Below are 21,947 nucleotides of genomic sequence, written 5' to 3'. Positions count from 1 at the left end.
ATGCAGGGGACATGGGTTCGAGCCCTGGTCTGGGAAGATCCCACATGCCACAGAGCAGCTGGGCCCGTGAGCCACAACTGCTGAGCCTGCACGTCTGGAGCCTGTGCTCCGCAACAAGAGAGGCCGTGATAGTGGGAGGCCTGCGCACCGCAGTGAAGAGTGGCCCCTGCTCGCCACAACTAGAGAAAGCCCTCGCACAGAAACGAAGACCCAACACAGCCAAAAATAAATAAATTAATTAATAAACTCCTACCCCCAACATCCTCTTAAAAAAAAAAAAAAGAAAACATTTTCAACTCTTGGATAATTGGATGAATATAAACAGTTAGTACTAAAATGGTTAACCCTGCAGTTTACTTCCACAACTCTCCCTGTATGATTGATTTCCTTTGTAATTCATTGCACCTCCTTGAAAGACCTCATAGACTGCAGTTACTTGGAGAGGCTCCCTCTGCTGGCTACTTTTGGTAAAAATGCAAAGTTTTATGTTTTTGTTTCAAGTTACAGAATATGTGCTTGTTGAGAAGAATACAAAAAGAAGTGATTGGGCTTCCCTAGTGGCGCAGTGGTTGAGGGTCCGCCTGCCGATGCAGGGGACATGGGTTCGTGCCCCGGTCCGGGAGAATCCCACGTGCTGCGGAGCGGCTGGGCCTGTGAGCCATGGCCGCTGGGCCTGCGTGTCTGGAGCCTGTGCTCCTCAGCGGGAGAGGCCACAGCAGTGAGAGGCCCAAGAACCAAAAAAAAAGAAGTGATTGCTTTATTCCACCTTTGGAAAAAATGAAATTATTAGCAAAACTAGTCAAGAATTTATTATATGCTTTGATTTTAATAAAACGAAGTGTCTAGGTGCCAGATACATTTTTTTCCCCAAAGAAAGTAAAACCTTACTTAGATTTTTTTAACTTGTCATATTTAAGCTATTCACCCATTCTTTCTTTCAACAAATATTTTCTGAGTACCTAATATGTGACAGACACTGTTCTAGGCTCTGGGAATTTAATCATGAGCAAGACAGACAGGGTCCCTGCCCCTAATAGAGCTGGCTTTGTTATGGCATGGGGTTGGGGAGGGGACAGCTAATAAGCATAGGAGTTAACTTCAAGCACTGGCAAGCGTATGAGGGGAATAAGAGTAGAGTGACATCATCTGATAGAGAATAACAGGTAGAGATGGCAGGAGGAGGCTATTTTGGATGAGGAGGTCAGTCATGAAGGGTCTCTTTAAGGATGTGACATTTGAGAGGAGCCTGCCATGCAGAGAGCAGATGGAGAAAGCATCCCAGGCAGAAGGAACAGCAAATGCAAAGGCCTGAGGAATGAGCTGGCATGGCTGGAATTATGCTAGGTGGTGTTGACGATGGGGATTCATAGAAGCCAGGACTTGCAGGGTCCCTGAGGGACTTGGATTTTATCTAAAAACAGGTAGAAGGTTATAAGCCAGTCTGGGTGATTTGTCAAAAGAATGGATTTAGTCTCTTCAGGGGGTTTTATTGATCAACTCTCAAGACTGATGAATAAAATAAAAATGCCAATTTGTTGATTTTTAGAAAGAGAAATTATTGTTATCACCAGGAACTCCTTTCTGCATGACCAAAAAATGTTCATCTAGTGGGCAGACATGCGACCAGCCAGATCACAAGTAGAAGTTGGCTGGGGAACATAGAACAAGTGTGTCCTGGTAATCAGCGATTCCAGGCTGAGAGAATCAGGTGCATGAACCTCGGCCAGGTCCACTGGCCAAGATTCTCTCCCAGGAGCCCAGAGTCTGACTGGACACTGGCAGAGCTTGCCTTATTGCTCACTTTTTCCAGTGTTTCTGAGGCTGGCCGGCTTACATCCTCACAGATATATTTCTTCTCAAGCCAAAGACATGTTGGGGTGTGCTGCTGCCTCCTTAGGATGGCTTTGCAAGTGTTGATTTCACCATTTAACTCCCAGAGAGCCTAGGAACAGACAGATAGCATCTTCCTGGTTCTCCCTCTCAGAAAAGGCCTTTTGGTGGAGGTGCCCTGGGTGGGCAGTGGGGACCTGAATGGTGGGAGGCAGCTCTCAGCGGGGAATAGTCCAGGCAAAGGTCCTGAGATGTGGGAACACCCAACTTACTCAGGGCGTGTGAGAAGGCCTCATAGCTGAGACAGGGTGAGGAGAGGTGACAGCAAAGAGAGGTGTGGCCAGAGAGGCAGGAGGGCCAGGTCACAAAGAGCTGTGGTGAGGGGTTTGGATTTTATTTCAGTCATGATAGGATGCCACTGGAGGGTTTTGCACAGGGGAGTGGTGTGTTCTGATTTGTGCTACAGGAGGCTCTGTTGCTATGTGGAGGGTGGGCCTTGGAGGGACAGGACTGGAGAAAAGGAGACCACGTGGGAGGCTGGTCCTAAGACGCAGGTGCTGGTGGTGTCTTGGAGTAGAGCAGTAACGAGAGAGGTGGTGGCAGTGCCTAGATTCGGATCGTGTTATGGGAGAGCCGGCAGGATTTGCTGATAGACTGGATGTAGGAAGTGGGGAAAACTAGCAATGACTCTTAGGTAGACAGCTGTGCTGCGTACTTACTGAGGAGGTCATAGGATTCAGAGTGGTTTTGGCGGGAGGAGAGGGATCAAGAGTTGTACTGACCAGGCTCCCTTTGAGCTGCCTGGTAGGTGTGCAGGGAGAGCTGTCAAAGGTGCATTTAGATATGTGAGGGTAGCAATCAGGAGTAAGGTCTAGACTGGCAAAGACAACTTGAGAGTCTTTATTGTAGGGATGGTCTGTAAAACCACAGGACCACGTGCAGTCCTCTTAGAAGAAGGGACGAAGCCTGGAACGTGCCACGATGCAGAGGGAGGGGAAGGAGGAGGAGGACGAGACCAAGAAGGAACTGCCAGCCAGGTAGGAGGAAAATGGAGCAAGGTTGGGGTCGCCAGGGCTGCAGGAGACAGTGATCCAGGAGGAAGGAGACGTTGCATGATGTTGCCGAGAGACCGAGTAAAGTGGAGACAGGTAACTGACCCTTGACTGTGGCAAGATCTGAGTTGTCTGATAAAAGCTGTTTTAGTGGAGTTATAGGGATGAACACCTGGTCAGAGTGTGATGAAAGGAGAATAGGAGGTAAGGAAGAGGAGGAGACTGTGATTTTGTTAAAATGGGGAGCAGAGAAGTGGGGCAGTATCTGGAGTGGTTGTGGGGCTAAGAGCAGGTGGTTGGCAATGCTGGTTTGTTTGCCAAAGGGAATATCACAGGGGAGAAACGGGGTGATTACTCGAGTGAGGTCCTTGGGGGAAAAAAGCAAGGCTGTATGGCGCATGTGGTGCTCAGGTGGAGGGTCAGCCTGTGGCAAGAGCAGGTCTTGTGCTCTGACAGCAGGGCAGGCAGGGTGTGTGGGCACAGACACTGGTGAACTGGAGGGATTAGTGGTGAGGGTGTTTGAAATAGATCTCATCTGCTTATGTGTTTTCTCAATTAAGTGAGAGTTGAGATAGCAAAGAATGGGAGATGGTAGGGATAGCAGAGCTTTGAGGAGGGGGAAGGTAAAACAGTCATCTTGGAAAGGGAAAAAATTAATTTATGGGAAAACCGTGTTTATTGTTTATCTGAAGTTTGCCAGGCTGGCAGACAGATTTTTTTCCCTCCACTGACCCTTGGTTTCTTAGGTACAGGTGTGAAGTGCTGTAACAGGAGGGAGGGGTGGGACGTTATATAAAAAGTTTGTAAAGGAGTACATACTGTGCCAGAGCACAGAATCTCAGCAGGGCAGAGAGGAAAATAAGGGCCAAAGCCAATGTTGGACAGTGAGAGGGCATTAGGGCCCTTGGAAGGCAAACCCTCCACTGAACTCTTCTCTTCCTACTAAACAGACTCTAGATAGTTAGAAATCTGTGGAGACCCCAAGCCCTATTGCTTCCTCCTCCTTTTGTGGAGCAACAAGTACAAGTGTTAGCCCTGTCATCCTCTCAGTGTTCTTACAATTACCAAATTTTTATTTGGTACCAAAAGGTGTGGCCTTTTGTATAAGGCCTGCTTGAAACCCCTTTGCGGACAAGTGCAGCCCAGACTCACGCAGCCCGGTTCATGCCTAGGTGCCTGAAAGAAGACCCCGCTACCATGTCCCTGCTGCAGAGAAGCCTCGATCCCGAGAAGACCCTGGGTCTGGTGGATGTGCTCTACACGGCTGTGCTGGACCTCACCCGCTGGAGGGCAGGAAGGTTGGTGTCCCCACCCAGCACTTGAATTGGTTCACGTTCAGGTCCACACCTAGGGACAGTGTGACCACTTACAGGGTCATGTGAGAGTACGTCACTGATAGTATGTTAGTAAATAAGGCAAGAAAGGGAACTATTCGGCAACTTTTTTTTGGAATAATTTCAAACTTACAGAAAAGTTGCAGGAATAGTACAAAGAATTGCCCTTTACCCAGATTCCCCAGTGTTAACATTTTTGCCTTCATTTGTTTTATGATTTCAGAGTTAAGTACCTCAAGAGGATTTTAACCCAACTCACATTCTCCTTATGAACTAAGAGCAGAAAAATATTTAGAAAATTTACTTATATCTTGCATGACATTTATTTATATCTGAAAGTAGCTGACAGTTGCAAGATTATCTCTTTGTGAATTAAATTTAGAACCAGTAGAGACCTTAAACATCTAGCTGTGGGCCCTCCCCATGTCTTCATTCATGAGCCCAGAACAGTGAGGTGACTAATGCAGGGTCACACCAGCCATGACCTGCCCAGCTCCTACCCATGCCCTTTCTATCTCTAGGGCTTTCTTTCAGTACTGGAAAAAAGTACTTGGAAGACTTCGGAAGTAACAGCCATCTGTTCTTGGCACTGTCTGTGAATTACTTCCAAGGACAACAGTGCTGCATGGTGTCCCTGGGTCCCGCCCACTCACCCCTCTCTGCTGTGTGCATTTGTCCGTTGACCCTCTGCTGGATCTGCCGGGCTCCCAGTCCCCATCATCCAGGCACAGAGCCGGCCTCTGCCAGTTGCGTATCCCACTCTAGCCATGTTTTGCTCTCCTGTGTTGTGGTCAGAGAGTTTCACTCAAAATCCTCAGGCCAGAAATGTAGTGTAGTTTTCACAGCCCTGCGTTAGACATGGTAGATTTTTTATAGTAAATATAGATAGTAAGTGCTTAAATTATGTACTTTTAAAACTCTTGAGTGTTTTAAATAAATGAACCTGATAGCAAACAAAGAGGTCTTTTTATTCTTAAAGTCTTTCTTAAATACCAAAGAGATCCATTTCATTGTCCAATTTGTATATTTGTCCTTTTGTAAAATGCATTTCTCTTTAAATAGGGAACAAGCTTTACCCTGCATACAAATCCAGCTTCAAAGGGAGATCTGTGATTTTGGAAATCAGGCTGACTTGCCTTCTGGGAATGGAAACAAATCTTCAGGTGGCCTACAGAAGACCTTCTCCAAACTGACATCCCGGTTCACCAAGAAAGCTTCATGTACCAGCTCTAGCAGCAGCACAAATTATTCCATTCCAAATACCCCTTCCAAAAATATCTTCATAGCTGGGTGTTCAGAAGAGAAGGCCAAAATGCCCAGTAATACTGATTCAAGATTACAAAGCATTTTGAACATTGGTAGTTTCCCTAGGACTGCAGACCCTTCACAGTCAGCTCAGAATTCCAGTAATCAAATGGCCAATGGTTTTCTCATGGAGAGGCCTGACAGCTTCGTGCAAGGGGATGATGGCAAGGACGAGAAGGGTATGAACTTACCAACCGATCAGGAAATGCAGGAGGTGATAGATTTTCTCTCGGGCTTTAACATGGGCCAGTCACATCAGGGCTCCCCACTGGTGACAAGGCGTAATTCTGCTGCCATAGCCATGGTGACTGAGCAGAAGGCAGGAGCTATGCAGCCACAGCAGCCGTCACTGCCAGTGCCCCCTCCGCCGCGGCCTCCCCAGGCTAGGGCACACACACCTCTGACACCCCAGCCAGGCCTGGCACCTCAGCAGCAGTCCCCAAAGCAACAACAACCCCAGGTCCAGTACTACCAACACCTGCTCCAACCCGTTGGACCGCAGCAGCCCCTGCCCCAGCATCGGGCTCCTGGGAAATGGGTACACGGCTCATCCCAGCAGCCAACACAACCCATTGGAGCCGGTCTGTCTCCCCTTGGCCAGTGGCCTGGCATATCTGATCTCAGTTCTGACTTGTACAGCTTGGGTCTGGTGAGCAGTTATATGGATAATATGATGTCGGAGGTTTTGGGACAGAAGCCACAGGGACCTAGAAATAACACCTGGCCAAACCGTGACCAAAGCGATGGAGTCTTTGGGATGTTGGGAGAGATTCTGCCTTTTGATCCTGCAGGTATGTGAGCCCCCACCTCTCCACCTTGCGGTTTTAACTTAAATATTATCACCAAAGACTTCATAGGGCCCATCTACCACATCCTTACTTATATGAGGCAGTGACTTAATCCCCCTTTAAAGACCCTTTCTCACTGTCTGATGGCAAGTATTGGACAGTTCCAGCAAAGGTAGGAAGCAGTGGTTGGAATGAGTCTGATAAGGTAAGTGGAACTAATTTTCTCACTTTATAGAGGGCAGAATTGAGGCTAAGAGAAGTTGAATGGCTCAAAGTCCCATAGTTCAAGAGGGCTCCCATTCATGGGAGCTAAAATGGCTGGCCCTTCGTGGGCTGCTTTTTTCCTGATTACGTAACCTGTTCTGTGATTCGTTTTTGCCTAAACTCTAGAACCAGTGAAAGGTAGTAAGGCACCCTCCTCCCTTCATAGAATATAGCTTTTCCTGGCCTAGACAGTGTGAAGATTCACCAGAGTTATCTTAGGAAATTAGAAAAAGAATTTAGAAACAAAACAAAGATAAACTAGGAGGAGGAATTAGTTAAGGATAAAAGTTGTTGTACACCTGAAACTAACATAATATTGTAAATCAACTATACTTCAATTTAAAAAAAAGGGTAAAAGCCAAAGCTAATTAAATTTAAAAGAAAAATATAATAGACATTGTAAATAAATCTAAAGGGTCTTTAGAAGACCAATAAAATAGAGAAACCAATTTATTATAATGCTGATTAAGAGAGAGCAACGAGAAACAAGATTAGGAAAGAGAAAGGACACATAACTACAGGTATAGGAGAGATTAAAAGAACTTTAAGACATTATCACATATGACGTGATGACAACATACATAAAAACTGAATGGAAAATGGATTTTTTCCTAATAAAACATACATTACCAAAATTGCACCAAGAAGTGGAAAACCTGCCCGGTTCTATTCCAGGAGAAGAGATTGGAAAGGGAGTTATGAAGCCAACATGATTTTACCATAAAAACTTTTTATGAGTGTAGATAGATGCAAGAAAATCTAGCAGTGTATCAAAGGAGTTATATCTGGTTTACTTCAGCAGTGTAAGGTAGGTCAGTGTAAGGATCTGCTCCTGCACAGTAATCTGTCATTTCAACCACTATGAGAAAAACTCATACAGCAACAGACGCCGTAAAGACATTTGGTAAAAGACAATCCTTAAGCAGCAATTCTTAAGTAGACCCCTCAAAGTAAAACATAAATAGAAGAAAATGTCTTGAATATGAAAGACTTATCTACCAAAAACCAGTAGCAAGCAGTACTTTGTATAGTGAGACAAAAGCGTTCCAGTTAAAATCAAGACCCAGGCAGGGTGGCAATTGCTCCTACCAATAGCGTGTAACTTTGTCTTGAACTTTCTGACAAATGTAGCAAGACAAAAACTAAGGAGATAAGTGGTATAAGCTTTAGAAAAGAGTAGATTAAAGAGCACATCTCTTTGCTGGAAATAGAATTTAAAAAAACAAGACTCCTTAATAAAAAATTTCCAGAATTAGTAAGTGAATCTGGTAAGGTGGGTAGATGCAAGGTAAATATATAGAAATCGATTACTTTTTTTCTCTAATTTAGCAAATGGTACATGGAAGTGGAAAATATATTTCATTCACAAGGGCTGTGAAATAGTGTAAGTAAATATGGCACATATTTATATAAATAACCACCAGAAGAGGAGAATCCCTCCTAAATGAACCCAGCATTAACTATTAAAGGAAAGAAATGTTTTCGTATGTCTTCTCAGAATTCCTCCTACTGCTGCTCATGCTCTCCTTGGGTGAGTGGGTGTGGGGAACCCCTGGGGATGTGGGGAAGGGCAGACAGTTCCACCCTGCTATGGAAGAGCAAGCCCACCTGCCTGCCACCAGCTGGGTGGGTGTGGCACATTTTCTCAATTGCTGATAAACAGTGTGTACATTTTTTGATAGTCCTGTAATTAAATCCAGAGTATAAATGGTGTTTGGCAGAATTTTATCATCTTTGATCTCTATTGAGGCCTGAACAGCCTTTATGTCTTTAGCCTAGGAATCCTACTAGCTTTTCCTTCTGGATGTGCCTTTCTGATCTTCAAGTTCTTAATGTAGCTTCCACTCCAAGGGCATAAGGTCTACATAGCCCTTTTTTCAAATTAAGAAAGGGCATTCTGGATGGATGAATTACAGAAGGCACCCTCTCAGGCAGGGGCAGCTAGAACAGAGTGCCCCCTCTGGACAGGCACACACAGCCCCTGCTCTACCCAGTGTGGGCATCTTTGCAGTGCACACATGGCAGCTCCTTGAGAGAAAAAGCTAAGAGTGGGATTGAGCCCTAGTGTCTTTCCCAACTTGAAGCTAAAAAGTATACACTGCTGAGTCCTATTCAGTTTGTGACCTATAGATGTTTTCCTACCATATCTTTTTGTTTGACTTTCTCTGAATTTCTCCTATGCTGTTTTTCCTCCTACTTGTACTGCCCTGCACTTCCTTACTCAGTTCTGTCCAGTACGTTTCCATCTACCTCTTAATGCATTTTTAAATTTTATCTTCTTCGTTACCACTCTTATTATCTTCAAACTGAATTAGCAGGTCTGCCTTCAATAGCCAGGAAAATACTGGATCAGAGTTGAGCCCAAGGGGGAAGGGCAGATATTCTCCATCTGACCCTGATGCTTTTATAACCTTCAGCTTATTTCTTGGCTGAAGTCATCATCTGATTTTCTTAGTTTTTAAGTATGTAGCACCACACACTGGAAAGTTTTTTTGTTTTGTTTTGGGTTTTTTTTTTGATGTGGACCATTTTTAAAGTCTTTATTGAATTTGTTACAATATTGCTTCTGTTTTATGTTTTGGTTTTTTTGGCCCCAAGGCATGTGGGATTTTAACTCCCTGACCAGGGATTGAACCCTCACCCCCTGCATTGGAAGGCGAAGTCTTAACCACTGGACTGCCAGGGAAGTCCTTGGGAAGTTTTAAAGTAACTAGCATTTGTCTTTAAAATTTAGTCATGGCTAAAGCAGACCTTTTTGTTCTCTCTTTGTTTTGTCTTTGTGCACGTTCAGCCTGCCCCAGTCCTAGGCATACCCCTTCCTGACAGTCCCTATGCACACACCATACCCCATCTTCAGACCCATGTACTGAAATCCCCATCTCACCGCAGCAGACTGCAGGGCAAATCCTGCAGCCCTCTCTGGGCCACAAGCCTGGTAGCCCGTCACCACTTTTCACTGTGTGTGTCACCAAGACATCCTCAGAAGGTAGGGAAGAAAACAAGAGGCCAGTTTGGCCCCAAATCTTGTTTATCCCTTTGTCTTAACACAGTGGGTTCAGACCCCGAGTTTGCACGCTATGTGGCAGGAGTGAGCCAAGCAATGCAGCAGAAGCGGCAAGTCCAACACGGTCGCCGCCCCGGCAACCCTCGGGGCCATTGGCCACCCATGGATGATGCCCATCGGACCTGGCCTTTCCCAGAGTTCTTTGCAGAAGGGTGAGTGCTGGATGTGGGAGGGAAGCTGAGTTTGGGACCTGGGTGTTCCCCATGGGGCCTTTGTGCACCCTTATCAGGCAGTTCATTTCTAGGCCCCCACGTGAGAGAGTGGCACATGGTCAAATTCTCAGGGGGTCAGAGTTTTATGACTGACTGTAGGATGCCAAGTGGCATGTTGTGTCCCTGTGAACACACCATTGGTATAAATTGGTGATTTTTGAGACAGGCTCTTCTGCTCTAGACAAGGATCTTATTTGGTGGTGTTTGTGAAGTAATTGCATGTTTAACACGGTCTTTAGCTGAAACGAGCATGGCTATGAAACCTGTATCATTTATGGAATGTGATCCTTGTAGCCTGTAAAAACCAAAGGTTTTCAGTTCAGTGTATTGAGAGAACTGTGGATTTTCATCATAAAGACATCTGAGGACTGATTTTTTTTTACATCTCTTATTGCTACCTGGTTAATAACTGCACAACTAAAGACCATCTCAGCTTTTTGTTTGGTCTAAAATGAATTTCATCTATAAACCACAGGCTTCTGAGGAGTTTTTAGAAGAAGGAGAGAGACAAGAGACCACTCTTGGGTTGTGAGATGAGTACAGGGAAAAGACTGTTGTTTTAGGGCCGGGGCGGGGGTGAGGGCTGGCCTCGGGCTGTCCAGCCAGTGTCCAGGCTGGCTTCAGGAGGCCCAGAACCAGCTTCTCTCTTTGGCTTTCAGGGATGGCCTGCACAGCGGCTGGTCGGGTGCTCAGGGAGACTCGGCCAGCTCGAGTGACGAGACGTCCTCCGCCAATGGGGACAGCTTGTTCTCCATGTTTTCAGGGCCTGACCTCGTTGCTGCTGTCAAGCAGAGAAGGTATGAAGAAACTTTAAACCAAAGAACAGAGGGGTCTGTAAATGTGAACCACAGCTATTCCTCTTACAAAGTTCAGTAGCCCCATCACTCCCAGTCAGCCGTGCGTGAAAGAGGCAGAGGGCCTCTTCCAGTACTGTCTTGCCGAAGCTTGTGTGGTGACTTAAGTTGGGTTGAGTTTTTGCTGGTAGAACAGCCTCATGCAAGTGGTAGCCCACAATACCAGTATGACAGGCAGGGAGTATTGTGGAGAACCAGGTCTGCTGATGCTGGTCTGTGCCTTACCGGAGGCAGCCCTTTCCGTGGGAGGAGCAGGACCAGGACAACCAAGTTCTAACTGGGCTCTCCAACAGGCTTTGCACCTCCGAACATGGGCCTGGCCCTCTCTGACCCTCTATTTCTTTCTCAAAGGTGGAACTGGATAAAATGACCCCCGAATGGTATTTCAAAGTTGAAAAAAAATAGTTACATAGTATATTCAGATCTGAAGTTTTCACAAGTAGTCACAAAACTTTAAATGGGCCCTGAAATAAGAGAAGAATTTGTTTAGAAAGAAATGCAGAGACTGTTGTGGGTGTGATGAAGCAGAGGCCCAGAGGTGGCGTTCTAAAGGACATGGGCAGGAATAGAGAGCATGCACGGTCGCCAGGGCATCAGAAGTCATGCTGTGGAGGGGACAGGGAGGCCACGTAGCATGGCCCTCGTGTCACAGGGTCAGGCTTCATTGGATAAGCAGTGGGGAGCAGGTAGATAAAGATGGAAGGGTACCTGAGTCACACAGAGTAGGATGCACAGAGCAGTTACGGTGGTGATGACAGTGATTGCTGATACAAGCTAGGGTGCATTCTTTGTGCCAGGCCCTGGGTTAAGCATTCATGTACATTTTCTCACTTAATTCTCACAAACACTGTATTTGTTTGCTAGGGCAACCGTATCAAAGAAACACAGACTGGGGACTTAACGACAAGAATTTATTTTCTCGTAGTTCTGGAGGCTAGAAGTCTTGAGATCAAGGTGTCAGCAGGGTTGATTTCTTCTGAGGCCTCTCTCCTTTGCTTGCAGGTGGCCGTCTTTTCCCTGTATCCTCACATGGTCTTCTCTCTGTGTGTCTGTGTCCTAATCTTCTCTTATTATAAGGACACTAGTCATACTGGGTTGGAGCTCACCCTAATGACTTCATTTAAACTTAATTAGTTGTTTAAACAGCTTATCTCTAAATACAGTCACATTCTGGGGTACTGGAAGTTAGGGCTTTAGCATTTGAATTTGGGCGGGGGAGGGACACCTTCATTTATTCAGTAGCACCCATCACGTACCAGGCACTGGTGATACAGCAGCAAACAAATCAAAGTCCCCTTCCTGATGAAACTGATATTCTATTGAAGGAAGGCAGATAAAAAAATCCCAAATATGTCAGTTTGGATTAGGTGCTATGAAGAAAAATAAAGTAGGGTATGAGGGCAGAGAATGAGGGGAAAGGTGGATTTTCTGTGTTCTGAATGGCAGTCAGGGAGGCCTCTGATGAGCAGAAAGCTGAACAAAATGATAGAGCAACTGGTGAGAAATTGTCAGTGGGGTATGTGAGAGAGAGAAGAATCAAGGGTGAGATGCAAGTTTTTGGCCTGAGCATCTGTGTGAAAGAGGGTGCCGTGGACTGAGACGTGGAGGACTGTAGGAAGAGCAGGACTGAGCCTTGGAAAGATCTGAAGACTTCTGTTTTAGGCACAGGAAATTAGAGAGGCTGACTAGACGTTTAGAAAGGCACTTGTAGCACCACCTCTGCAGAGGCTGCTGTCTGCACGTAGCTGCACTGATAGACTGGTTTACTTGGCTCTCTGCCTGCTATGCCTGCCTTTTTCATTCAACATAATAACAGAAATTTTTTCATGTTAGTAGTAAAATTAACAGCCTTTTGTTTTGTTTTTGTCACCTATCCCCAGTGCATGGTAAACAGTCAGTCTGTATGTGTTGAATAAATTAACAGAAGGCTGGAGCTGGTGGACTCAGCAGCTGGAACAGCCAGTGCCAGTCTTCATGCCCGCCACCTCTGCCCCAGCCCACCCTGTGACGGCCTGCCGAGTGCACCACTCCATGGTGGCCCACCTTAGTCCCCTGCATGCGGTGGACCCAAGGCCTCCCCACCTAGAACCAGTGCCTGAAGACACCTGAGCCAAGTGGCTAGGGTGTCCTCTAGAGAGAAGCTGGGCGGGAAGCCAGGTGACCACTGCACTGAGCTCTTGGTTCTTTCAGGAAGCACAGCAGTGGAGAGCAGGAGACCAGCACGCTGCCCTCACCGCCTCTTCTTACCACAGTGGAGGACGTGAACCAGGTATTGTGGGCCCTGCTTTCTCCACAGAGGGCTGGCTTTATGGGTGCAGACCATGAGTAAGGTTCCAAAGCTTAACTTTTAAGAGGGCCTCAAAGAAACGAGGGGTTCTTTGTGGTGAACAACTTTCTTCCTGTGATTTTTGTCTAAATGATGAGCCATCTCAGCTGACTCAGAGCCACATGTAGAGGAAGTTCTGGGGCTGTGCTGTCTAATATGACAGCCATTAGCCACATGTAGCTACTTAAATGGAAATTACTTAAATATAAAGAAAGATCGAGTTCTTCAGCTGCACTGGCCATGTGCGGTGAGCAGCTACTGTACTAGATGGCGCAGACATAGAACATTTCTGTCTGAAATGTTGCGAGTTGTGTTAGATGTGCTGCTCCAGAACTGTGGGGAGGGCTGGGGCTCTCGCCCTGTTTTCTCAGTGGGTATAAGGACCAGAGATCTGGGGAGGTGGGAAAAGATGATCAGTTGCCAGAAATGCCACTAAGAACCCTCTTCTGTCTCTCAGGATAACAAAACCAAAACGTGGCCACCCAAAGCCCCCTGGCAACACCCTTCCCCGCTGCCCAGCACCCTGCCTGGCCCGAGTGCACCAGTTTATGCAGTTGCCAGCCCTGGCAGCCAGTGGAGTGACACCATGCAGATGCTGCAGTCCCCAGTGTGGGCCGCCACCAGCGACTGCAGCGCCGCCGCCTTCACCTACGTGCAGACCCCGCCGCAGCCCGCACCCCCACCAGCACACAAGGCAGCGCCCAAGGGCTTCAAGGCCTTCCCCGGGAAGGCTGAGCGCAGGCCAGCCTACTTGCCCCAGTACTGACCCAGGACCAGCCTGCCTGCCTGCTCAGAGCTGTTGGGGCCAGTGTCCCCACCCCAGGGCTAACTAGCTGGCACCAGCCCTTCAGAGGACCAGTGCACCCCTGTCCCAGGCAGGGATCCTTGGGGATGGGGGTGGTTGGCAACTCCAAGCCTTTAAGGCCTGGCTTCTCAAAACTTTGGAGGCATCAGACGCCTGGAGGGCCAGCTGAAGATGGAGTTTTCTGACCCTCCTCAGGGAGATGCTGGGGGATCTTCGAGTTTAATAAGCACCTCTGGTGATTCTGATGCAGGTGGGCCACAGGCCACACTTTGAGAAACACAGCTCTCTTAAGTTTGTAGTCCCACTGTGTGTGTTGGGGAGGCCTCAGGCCTGAAGGCTGAGAGCAAAACTGACCATTCTTCTGAAACCCTCCCCTTCCCCCTCCTTAACACACTGAGTGATGACTGACCACACACCAATCACTGTATTTTATAGCTATTTTTCATATAGGTTTTTAGTTAAAACATCTCCTGCCTAAAATGCATTGAATATTTTAAGATAACAAATAGAGTGGCTGGAGGTTTGTTCAACACTATCTTTATTTAAGCTTATACGAACTGGGCAAAGTATAGAATATTTGTGATCAGAAGCAATCACCTGGGTTTTCTGTAGGTGGACAGCCCCTTGCCACCCCACAGCAGCACCCAGGGGGTGCAGCCTCTACCGGACTTACAAAAGCAGGATCATAAAACATGTCGGAGACATAGCCCTTATGGTGCGTGGAGATGAGCCAGCTGGGTGCTGTCCGCGTGCAGGATGAAGCTACACCTTCGGCCCTCAGGTCCTTCCACACGTGGCCAGAGGCTTCGACACAGTCTCAAACGTGGAGGTGTGGTCAGGGGCTGCAGAGAGACACTTGAAATTGCAGTAACATTGTGAGCTGGCTCAAGACAAACCAGTTAGGATGTTGATAGGAATTAATTTAAAAGCTTTTTCTTTTAAAAAAAAAAAAAAAAAAACCTCATTTTCAGTTAACGTGCTATTAAATAGATACCATCCTGTGGATTTAGGGATATTTTTCCAGCCAGAATGGATCCAGAAGAATTGAATGGTGCTTAAATTGAGAAATAATAAATATATCTATATAGACTAGGCATACCCCACTGTACATTAATTGAGGTTACAGAAGTTCTTTATATAAAACTTATTTAAAATTTTCATATTTCATCTTTGAAAAAGTCTAATTGAGAAAAATCCATAATATTTTCTGGTATGAAAGTTTGACAGTATTAATATTTTTTTTATATTTTCTTAAATCATTAAACCATTTTAATATATGTTAACTACTAATAAATGGTTTATTCTTTCTAACTCCATATAAGCTTTTCCAGCAAAGATTGTAATAACACAGTTATGTTCTCATTTTTCTATGGATATAAGTAAATTTATATTTAAAAATACCAAAAAGAATATATATATATGTCGTATACACACTAATTATAGAGGACCCTGAGGGTGTCTGAGCCCAGCCATCTGGATTTTTAGTACTGAGTTGCCAGGCTGTTTCCAGGCCTCGGGTGTTGTCCTTTGTGCTGTGTGCGGATGCCATTGCTGCCTGTACTCATGATCCTTTCACCGTGGGTTCTGAACAGTCACCTCACCATGTTTACAGAGAACTATTTTGTACATAGACTTTTCAGGCACGTGCTTTGCGCCAACCCTGCGTGGCTCTTGTCTGTGTTAGCTGTCACAGTGTGTGCACTAATCTCTGTTGAAGTTGTCCGTGGCTGTTTTACTTGTTAGATAGTTTTCTATTTCCTTCAGGAATGTGTCTACAGTACCCTGTGTTTCAAGTTCTGTTATACTGAAGTACTCTTGTTTTAATAGTGCCTCCCCAAAGACCTCATCCTGGACAGAGGTCAGTCCTTGATGCTCCAGCGCAGGTGACATCAACATTGCCAGTTGTCACTTTCCAGTGTGTTTTTCTCAAGTAAGGAAGACATTTTGCGATTGCATCTCCATGGGCTATGAGACTGTGTGAAGCTGTCTGTGTGGTCTCCTTGTAGGTGCTGTGTTCTCAGCACTGCCTTGCTCTGAATACTGGTAATTCCAGGTGCTGCGCTCGGCAGAGGGGTCTCGCCAAAGCGCATGTGTGTGCGTATGTGTGTGTGTGTGTGTGTGTCCTTTGTGTGGCCGGGCGTGGCTGCGTTGCTCGTGTGACTAGTTAACAGTGCTTCCAAACTGGAACTCTACATTTTGTATCTTACTTTTAAAGCTCCTATAAGTAAAATAACTATTGGCTTTATTAAAATATACATTTAATAATTTTTGTATCTCTGTTGAAAATGAACTGCAGCAGATACCATGTCAGCAGCCCTGTCTGGTTCATTACTTTGAAAAGCTGCACCCGAGTAGGTTTAGGTCGGCCTGTCCTCTGATTCTGAGCCCTTGCAAGGGTAATACCACTGGGGGTATTAGGATGAGCTGGGGTGGGTGGGCAGAAAGCAGGACAACCTACCACACCTCTCCTGTTAGCCTCCTGAAGGCCAAAGCTGGAAGAGGCCTCTGTGTGGGCAGAGCCAATGTCGTGGTGAAGGAGGTCACCTGGAAAGATGCAGACTCTCTCCTTGGGTTGTGATCTGCCAACACACACATTCCACCAAACATGGGCGCTTGTGAGCTGCCCAGCCAGCCTTTCCAAGGAGCAGATGCAGGGATGATCTCCCCCAGTTCTGCCAGGGACCCACTGTGTGGCAGACAGACCCTACCTCACAGGGGCAAGAAGGACTAGTGTCACTGGATGATGCCATCCTGCTAATGGAGAAGGAAAGATTGCAAAATGGGAACCACAAAAGGTGGGTGGGTTACAGGGGCATTTCAGCTCATTTTCATTTACAGCAAGACAGCATTTGATTGAAACTTTTTTCATGAACTTAGGGTAATGGAGTAAGTGAGCATTAATATATAACCTACCCGTACAAGTACCACTCAGGCTTCTTTCTGCTGAGATGCCTAAAAGCTGAGCATGAGGACTTAGTCCTAGAGCCTTCTAAGTGCACCTCAGGACAAGGCTGCTTAGGAACAGCCATGTTGCGTGGGTATGCTAAGGAAGACACTGGAAGTTCCCATTAAAATGCTAGACAGAAAAACATTTTATTCAAACGTGTTCCTATTTAACACTAGTACCTGGTGCCGTTCCCTGACTTCTGATTCACAACAGTGGTGGAGACAGGAGTCCCGTAGCCCCAGCTCCATGCCAGGTGGGTGGGGATGGAAGCAGGACAGATGTTCACCGGAGCCCCAAGAAGGTCCTTGGAGGCTTTGGCTCAGCTGAGAAATGGAGGACGACACACAGGTAGGTGAGGTCCTTATGAGGACGGTGCCCCTCTTTTTCCACCAGGGGATGCTGGGAGACTGGGGCATCCAGCTCTAGGAGCGTAGCTGAAACACTGCATTCCAACCATGGTGCTGTGAAAGGACGTTCCTCCGTGCTCTGTGTGACCCCTCTTGTGATCTGCTTCCTGATCTGGAGACAGCTCTTCAATTACCAAAAAGCCATGTATGTGGACAACATGACTGTCAGGCTGCCAACCATATGTGCATGGGAGTCTGAGGAACCTCCAGGGACAGGCTCCTGGAAGTAACACAAACAGCTGGCCTTTTGATTCCACAGGGGTCTGCTGGCTGGGCACAGGCCTCTGCTTGTCTTGTGAGGCGGACTGGATGTGGCTTATATTGGGACTGAGTTGGGGATGTGGACCTAGGTGAGGAGGAAGGATTGCTTCAGGAGTGTCATTCATTTCAACACTTACTATTGTCACCTAGGGGCGAGGCCCTTGCTAGGATGGGAGCCAGGGCTGCACAGAAGATGCAGTCTGTGACCATAAAACTCAGTCTTTGAGGGAAGACAACCCCTTCTTTCCCAATCTTGGTAAGAGATGCCACTATTCATCCACCCAGTGCACAGGCAGAAATCCTAGAAGACATTCTTGATCGTCTTTACTCTCCTCATTCACTTAAGCAGCAAGTCCTACAAGTGCATCTGCAAGCACATTTAATTTCCACCATGTTCTTACATCTCCACTGCCGTCAACCTGGTCCTCCCCTAGCTGCTGCCTTTCCTTCTCAGGCCCCAGGATGTCCCATACACCCCTGCTACCTCAAAGAGGCCTCCCACCCCCACCCCCTACCCAGTGCCCACCTGCCTGGGCCTCTCCAGTTCTGTTGGGCCAGAGCCCAGCCTCCCCCCAGCTTTGCTTTTCACGACAGCACTTAGCACTCCGCTGGAATGTGTGTTTGTATGTTTCTCTCTCACCTGAGCCAAGGCCTCAGTAGAGCAAGGAGCGAGTCTCCTTCATGGCCACATGTGCACGGTGCAGAACAGCTCGAAGCAACTCAAGACAAGCCAGACGAAACGAGGTGTTGCTAAGGCCAGAGGCAAATTCTAATACAGGGCAAAAAATAGAACTAGCCTTAAAATAAACCGGTTCTCACGTCGGGCTGAAAGAATACACCATGATCAGTGTTTGTACTAGAGCTGCAAGGAGGGACCGACGCTAGGAGCTGCGGGTAGGGCTCTGTAGCTCAACTAGGTACAGAGTTTTCTCTTCTGCTGGAAACTCATGCCCATGTGCGGTGGGGAAATTCTTTTTAAAAACCTAACAGTGGATTCAAAGGGAAAAGTCTGTGGCGACATCCCGAAGCGATAATACTCGGCCGAATAGGCGAACGGCACGAAGCACGCAGCACGAGCTCCGAGCCTCCTGGGGGCGCTGGCTCCCCTGTCCTCGGGTCTCCTAGTCTGCGCACGCGCAGTCCGCCCCAACCCGGAGTATGCGCACTTGTGCGCACACGTCCATCTCAGACGTGCGGGCAGAGGCGTCTGCGACTTCCGCGGTCTGCCCCCCTCTCCCGTCTCGGCGCGGGGACATGCGCACACTTGCACCCCCGGACGTGCGAGCCCACACGCAGACGTGTGCGTACCCCCTCACTACCTGACCTGATCCCGCTTTCCCTGCGCGTAGACGCATGCGCGCCGCACCTCCGGAGAGTGGGCCCAGTGCCAGGAGATCCCCGTATCTCCGGCGAACCGCGATTTCTTGCCCTTTCCTGGTCAGCGTGATTCAGCACCCTCGGTAGGTGCGCCTCCCCGGAGCAGCTCGCGAAAATCCATCGGCGTGTATCGCCCCACACCCGACCTCCTTCAGACTCCGGCCGTCGCCCTGTCCCCGAACCTCCCTTTGCCCTTGTCCTGGTGATCCCCTGGTCTCCAGGTCCTGCCTGACCCCTTGTCCAGCGGCCCTGAATTGAGGCCTGACTTAAGTCTACCCTTCAACCCACTCCTCTGCCGGCTCATACTATTTTGCTGAGGGCACTTGAAGGTGCCTGACTGACTGGAGCAGTCTGTTGAACTTTCTGAGCCAGGTTTTCTTTCGGTTGTGATTGTCAGCCCTTGGCCTGGGTGCAGATAACCCTCCGAGAGCTTCAGTTCCCCTGGATTCTGAACCCTATACCGTGCGGTTTGCAGACGGGGCTTAGCACAGCATGTGGTGCCGGTTGTGGTGACGGTGGTAGAAAACACGTTTAACGTTTGTCAACATAAAATTACCCTAAGTTACTGTTTTTCCAAATTACAGGCCCCACTCCACTCCCCCAAGATTTGGTTAGAGAGGCCACCCCACACTCCAATGTCTGATCCCTTCCACACACTGCACCTTTCCTGGTGAGTTTCTCTCTACTGCCCTACACAGATCCTTAGATACCCTCCGAGGGGACCAGTGTTAATCCAGTGGTTGTATTCTCCTACCTCTGTCTTTGCCCATGCTGCTGTCCTTTCCGTTGGAGATGTCATTCTTGGCCATTTCCACTTGTAAAATTCTACCCTGTCAATCAGATTTAATACCACAAAGGCCTACTTGATGTTAGAACTGGGATAATGGGGAGGGCAGGAGGGGATTGCCTGCTCCTCCACTTTCCCTGTACCTTCTTCCCAAGGCTGAAGAGTCAGGAAGTGGCAGGCAGGACAGGGTTGTGATTAAGAACTGGGCTCAGGAATGGGGCAACCTTGAGTTAATTCTCTACTTAGTAGCAGAACGGCTATTTTCAGATTTCTTAACCTGTCTTCAGTGGGGAGGACAACGGGATATCCCTCATGGGGCTGCTATGAAGGTTATGTGGGAGACAATTTAGCACAGAGCTCTGCACACAGTAAACTGGTGGGAGCAGTAAAGTATCCATGTTAGTAGTTGGATGATGAATGGCTTTCAATTAGTAACGGCTTGCCTTTGAGCTACTCCTTTTTTGCATTTTCTCTCCTTAGCTACTGTGAGTTATGGTCCTCCAGATAGGAACCTAGTTTTCTGCTAACAGAAAATCCACATAACTGGAATTTCTTTTTTTTTGAATTGGAAAACTCTATAGTTTTTTTTTAAATTAATTTATCTACTTATTTATTTTTGGCTGCATTGGATCTTCGTTGCTGCAGGCAGGCCTTCTCTAGTTGTGGTGAGCGGGGGCTACTCTTTGTTGCGGTGCACGGGCTTCTCATTGCAGTGGCTTCTCTTGTTGCGGAGCACAGGCTCTAGGCGCGTGAGCTTCAGTAGTTGTGGCACGTGGGCTCAGTAGTTGTGGCTTGCGGGCTCTAGAGTGCAGGCTCAGTAGTTGTGGTGTACGGGTTTAGTTGCTCTGTGGCATGTGGTATCTTCCCGGACCAGGGATCGAACCCGTGTCCCTTGCATTGGCAGGCGGATTCTTAACCACTGCGCCACCAGGGAAGCCCAAGTCCCTGGAATTTCAGAGTACAACGTTAAACTTAAAATATTATGGGGAGGGCTTCCCTGGTGGCGCAGTGGTTGAAAGTCCGCCTGCCGATGCAGGGGACGTGGGTTCGTGCCCCGGTCTGGGAAGATCCCACATGGCGCGGAGCGGCTGGGACCGTGAGCCATGGCCGCTGAGCCTGCGCATCCGCAAAAATATATATATATATATTATGGGGAAATCTGAGAATATCTGGGAAATCTGGAATAGTTGAAGCTACTGGGAATAAGAGAGGCCAAACTGCTGGAGGTGTACATTATAGAATGTTAAAAAGAAGATGAAACCTTCAAAAAGGTAATCATCGGAGGACTCGCCTCCTGCCTCTTCAGTACCCCAGCTGCTCCTATGGGTTTTGGGTGGATGAGAGAGGACATTGGGGAGGACAGTGTGGCAGTGGGCAGGTGAACACCCATAACATTTTTGGAAACACTTGGAGTTGTAAATGACAGCTCAGCTCAGAACAACACTAAGGGAAATAACTGATTCGATTTGTGTTCCAGCTGCAGACAGAGGTGACCTGGCCCCAGGAACTTGGGCCCTATGAGGTTCACCCTGACATCTCTCTGGAGGTCACACTCTCCATTGTTTTCCATGAGACCAGGGACTGAACCTCGGGTCTGTCCTTTCTGAAAGGCAGCTTAACACTACAGAAAACTGAGTTTCTCCTGCTGGCTTTGGGCCCCAGGAAAGAACCCTGTTTGGCGGGCTTAGGTCATGTGTTCATCTCTGATGCAATCGGGGAGGCAGAGGAAGAAACCTAAGGGTGAGAGGTAGTGGTTTCAGACAAAGACAACAGATGAACAGATGTCCACTGTGATCGCCAAAAAGAGCCTACTAGAAAAAGGGAGTCAGTGGCTACTGCTGGGTTAGAGTCACCTGAGGAGCCATAGGGCAAGTGGATGATGGGGTAATGGCTACTGAGACTGGCCTTCCTATTGGATGAAGTTCTGTTCTGAAACACAGGATCGAGGGGTGGGAGTGCTGTTCTGTGCAGTCAACTGCTTGGCTGGGAAACTCTGGAGTGTTTCTCAGAAACTCTAGTAGACCAGATGTTGTTCAGCAACTGTCAGGGTTGTGCTGGGTACGGGAAGCCGAGTTAAATCTCAGAGTTGACAGTTGACCCAAAACTCTGGCTAAATAAGGGCTTTGTGGACAGGGCTGTTCCCTGCAAAGTCCTGTGACCATTCATTTCTTCCATCTTTGGCCGCTCTCTTTTTTCCTTCGTCTCAAATAATTCTGGGCTGAGACAGAAAAGCCATTTGCAGAGGCCAGAGGTGGCAGCGGCTGCATGGAACTGGGAGGTGGGCCAGAGGAAGACCTAGGCCTGGGTCTGCAGCAGGACAGGGCACACTCCTGG

At 47.7% G+C, this 21,947-nt stretch overlaps 1 protein-coding gene across 1 annotated transcript in view; it reads left to right on the top strand.

Annotated features, from left to right (window-relative positions):
• The window catches only part of GARRE1 (granule associated Rac and RHOG effector 1), a 47,724-nt gene extending 31,619 nt beyond the window's left edge, over positions 1-16,105 (top strand). The window contains exons 8-13 of the mRNA XM_065899237.1: positions 4,055-4,180; positions 5,279-6,312; positions 9,624-9,789; positions 10,509-10,646; positions 12,894-12,972; positions 13,487-16,105. Of these exons, the coding sequence (XP_065755309.1) occupies positions 4,055-4,180; positions 5,279-6,312; positions 9,624-9,789; positions 10,509-10,646; positions 12,894-12,972; positions 13,487-13,795 (1,852 nt within the window). The 3' untranslated portion in view covers positions 13,796-16,105. The remainder of the gene's footprint in view (positions 1-4,054; positions 4,181-5,278; positions 6,313-9,623; positions 9,790-10,508; positions 10,647-12,893; positions 12,973-13,486) is intronic.
• The last annotated feature ends 5,842 nt before the right edge of the window (positions 16,106-21,947 follow it).

Source organism: Phocoena phocoena, chromosome 20 (genome assembly GCF_963924675.1).
Source record: "Phocoena phocoena chromosome 20, mPhoPho1.1, whole genome shotgun sequence".
NCBI classification, from domain to species: domain Eukaryota; kingdom Metazoa; phylum Chordata; class Mammalia; order Artiodactyla; family Phocoenidae; genus Phocoena; species Phocoena phocoena.
The sequence above is the reverse complement of the archived record's forward strand: the minus strand, read 5'-3'. Positions and strand labels throughout refer to the sequence as shown.